General features: G+C 35.9%; 2 protein-coding genes across 5 annotated transcripts in view; one reads left to right on the forward strand and one right to left on the reverse strand.

Annotated features, from left to right (window-relative positions):
• LOC110410517 (DnaJ/Hsp40 cysteine-rich domain superfamily protein) overlaps positions 1 to 345 on the reverse strand; it is a 3,269-nt gene extending 2,924 nt beyond the window's left edge. Inside the window, exons 1-2 of the mRNA XM_021420249.1 lie at positions 187 to 345; positions 5 to 102 (exon numbers count right to left, since the gene is read on the reverse strand). Coding sequence (XP_021275924.1) covers positions 5 to 102; positions 187 to 244 — 156 coding nt within the window. The 5' untranslated portion in view covers positions 245 to 345. The remainder of the gene's footprint in view (positions 1 to 4; positions 103 to 186) is intronic.
• A 148-nt stretch (positions 346 to 493) lies between these two features.
• LOC110410521 (uncharacterized) overlaps positions 494 to 2,672 on the forward strand; it is a 3,193-nt gene continuing 1,014 nt past the window's right edge. For all 4 annotated transcript variants that reach the window (XM_089782645.1, XM_089782646.1, XM_089782647.1 and 1 more), the window contains exons 1-7: positions 494 to 621; positions 822 to 949; positions 1,185 to 1,257; positions 1,830 to 1,912; positions 2,149 to 2,187; positions 2,515 to 2,585; positions 2,656 to 2,672. The exon at positions 2,656 to 2,672 is cut by the window's right edge and continues 98 nt beyond it. In XM_089782645.1, coding sequence (XP_089638771.1) covers positions 573 to 621; positions 822 to 949; positions 1,185 to 1,257; positions 1,830 to 1,912; positions 2,149 to 2,187; positions 2,515 to 2,585; positions 2,656 to 2,672 — 460 coding nt within the window. In that variant the 5' untranslated portion in view covers positions 494 to 572. The remainder of the gene's footprint in view (positions 622 to 821; positions 950 to 1,184; positions 1,258 to 1,829; positions 1,913 to 2,148; positions 2,188 to 2,514; positions 2,586 to 2,655) is intronic.

Below are 2,672 nucleotides of genomic sequence, written 5' to 3' on the forward strand. Positions count from 1 at the left end.
TCACCTTAGCCTCTAAAGATTGAATTCTGGCACTCCTGGAGCTCTTAAACACTTCACTTACCCGAAGAACCTTCCTCGGATAGGAATTATCAATAGTTATCCCTAAAACCAACAATAAACAAGAAATTCAAAATTCTGTCACCTAGGATTAAACTAATATCAAAGAAACATCCACTTCTAGAGTACCTGGTTTACTGGTAGAGTTGAAGGAACGAACAGAAGTGAAACAAAGAGAGTTTGCCATTCTCTTTTATTTTTAAGAGACCTTTTCACTTTTTTGAAGCGCCTTTTGTGTTATAAAGCTTTGAACTTCAGGTTAGAAACAGAGAAAAAGTGTGTGTCTTTCAGTTGCTGTGCTACTACTAGATAAGGCAAAACGGAAGCGACGACATTTAGTTAATTCAATTACTTTAATGCCCTTGGCATACCTGCCATGGTATGGAAGTCACTTGCTATCTGGAAACAGGGGCAATGAGGTCAATTTATTCTACAAACAAACCAGAACCTGCAGTTTTTTTTTTTAATTTTTTGTCAAAAACAAAAGATTGTGTTGGCAAAAACAGTGAGCAGAAATGGCTGGCGCTTACCTGTTGTCTGCTGCTCCATTTCTGCGTTCCCAAAGTAAGCACTCTCTGGCTCCTATTTAATATGCTTTATTTTACTTTTCTTTTCGTATAAAATTCAGTGTTCTATACGTAAAGAAGGTCTGAGAATTCCGTGAAAAGAATTTGTGGGTAGTGAAATATGGAATATAACTTTTTATGTTTTCATTGGGGAGAAGTAAGATTTAAAAGAACTAATTACAGGCTTATTTCAAACAGAGAATGAAGTGAGTGGTCTTTTGGGACAGTTGAGGAGCTCATTCCATGGCAAAGTAAGATATAAACAAAGTTTTCTAAGAAGAGAATTCAATAGTCCTCGTGGAGGCAGAATTGTTGTTGCGTCAGTGGTTTGTGTCGTTTCTCCTGAATAAACTTTGACATTTGTTGCTCATTTTTTAAATCTGTTTCCTCCTTTGAATTCTTAAAAGTAAATGGTAGATGAAGGTAAAAGACTTTGAAAGTTTGAATTACACCCAGTTTGGTGTCAGGAAGTATGAATTTTAATTGTAATGATTTTGGGTTATGATTCCAGTTTCATTAGTTGTCACTCAGGGTTTGAGATTCTAATTTGATGCTTGGCAGCTTGGAAGGAAGGTCCAGGAGAAAGAAACTGTGATTCCTGACCCAGATTATCGCATACCAATTGTCCTACTTGGTGGGTACTCTGTATTTTCTATTCTTTAATACATACCTTATTTTTTTGGTATCTTGGCCCTTTTGAGTGATGAAGAACTTGCCGTTCGGTGGTCCTGAATGGTGTATTCAAATGAACTTATTAGCTTGCTTAAGCAAATTTGCCTATTTTGTCTAAAGGATGAATTTATTGTCAAAACTAGGACCATAATAGTTCTTCGATAATCGGTAGTTTATGTCTACCTGTTGATGTTGATGGTCTGAGGCTAGGCCCTTTCCAAATATCTAGATCCAAGCTGCATTCCGGTGTGAGCAAGGTTGGGTTTTGAGTTGCATCAACTTAGATATGGTTTTGCACTGGTCTGTGAGCAATCTCTTATTGCTACCTATATCTGTGTTTGGTTCTTTAGAACATGCATATTTAGTGTATTAATCTTGTGATGACTAGCCTTATAATAATCTTTTGATTGATTTTGATCTTTATAAAACTGAATGGGCAGCATTGTCTTACTGTTATCAGTCAATTCTCTTCCTTTCTTTCTAAACAAGACTGCATTTCATAATATGTGTTTTGTAAATTGTAAATTGAAACAGGTCTAGCTGGTGGATTGGCTTATTCAAATAACCTATTACCAGCCGCACCTGTTGGTCTACTTGGATTGCTCCTATTGTTCCAGGTACCAATAAGTAGAAATAGAGAAGAATCCAAATTGCCACCATCTAAAGAGCTTTGTTCCCTTTATTAAATGTGAAACAGTTCATAAGATACCGTTCTGATGAGATCTTCAATACAAATCCGCTCCTCCTTTGTCAAGACTGACCTTATTTTTAGTTTCTATTTCCTATCATGTGGTTTGTTTTTTATATTTCACTTTTTCAGCTGAAATCAGCTGACAGTTTGTTCTTCTTCCAGACAACCAGAGTGAGATTTGTGTTTGATGGGGAGGCACTGGTTAGTCAATTTTTCTCTTGACTGTGCTATTTCTTAAGTGAGGTGTTTGCAAACATAAATATAGTGACATCTTATGCAATTCTTGTTGCTAATATGATATCTAGTTCCATTCCTTGGATATGCTTCCTAATTTCTTTCTTGGCTAACAATTATTGGTGCCAAAACATCATTCTGAGTTAGTTTCCGCAAGGGTTCCTCATAAACTTTAATTCTGAACTTCAAGAGCATTAGAGAATAATAATTTTGGAGTATTATATACTTTTTCAATTATTGCAGATATGGCACTTGTATTCTTCACTAATACATATGTAACATTTGTGGTTTTAGGAGGTGAAAGTAGGAGACCAGCTTGATGATTCAGGTGAAAATGTCTTTGTGGGTGGAAAAAACCGTTGGAAGTAAGTGTTCTTTTGAACTTCTATCCGAATTTCAAAAGAGTAAGCAGCTGACCTAGTTACTTACTAACAGATACTCAACATTTGTGA

The sequence above is a fragment of the Theobroma umbraticum genome, unplaced genomic scaffold (assembly GCF_002168275.2).
Source record: "Theobroma umbraticum cultivar Fairchild unplaced genomic scaffold, ASM216827v3 scaffold_56.0, whole genome shotgun sequence".
Lineage (NCBI taxonomy): Eukaryota > Viridiplantae > Streptophyta > Magnoliopsida > Malvales > Malvaceae > Theobroma > Theobroma umbraticum.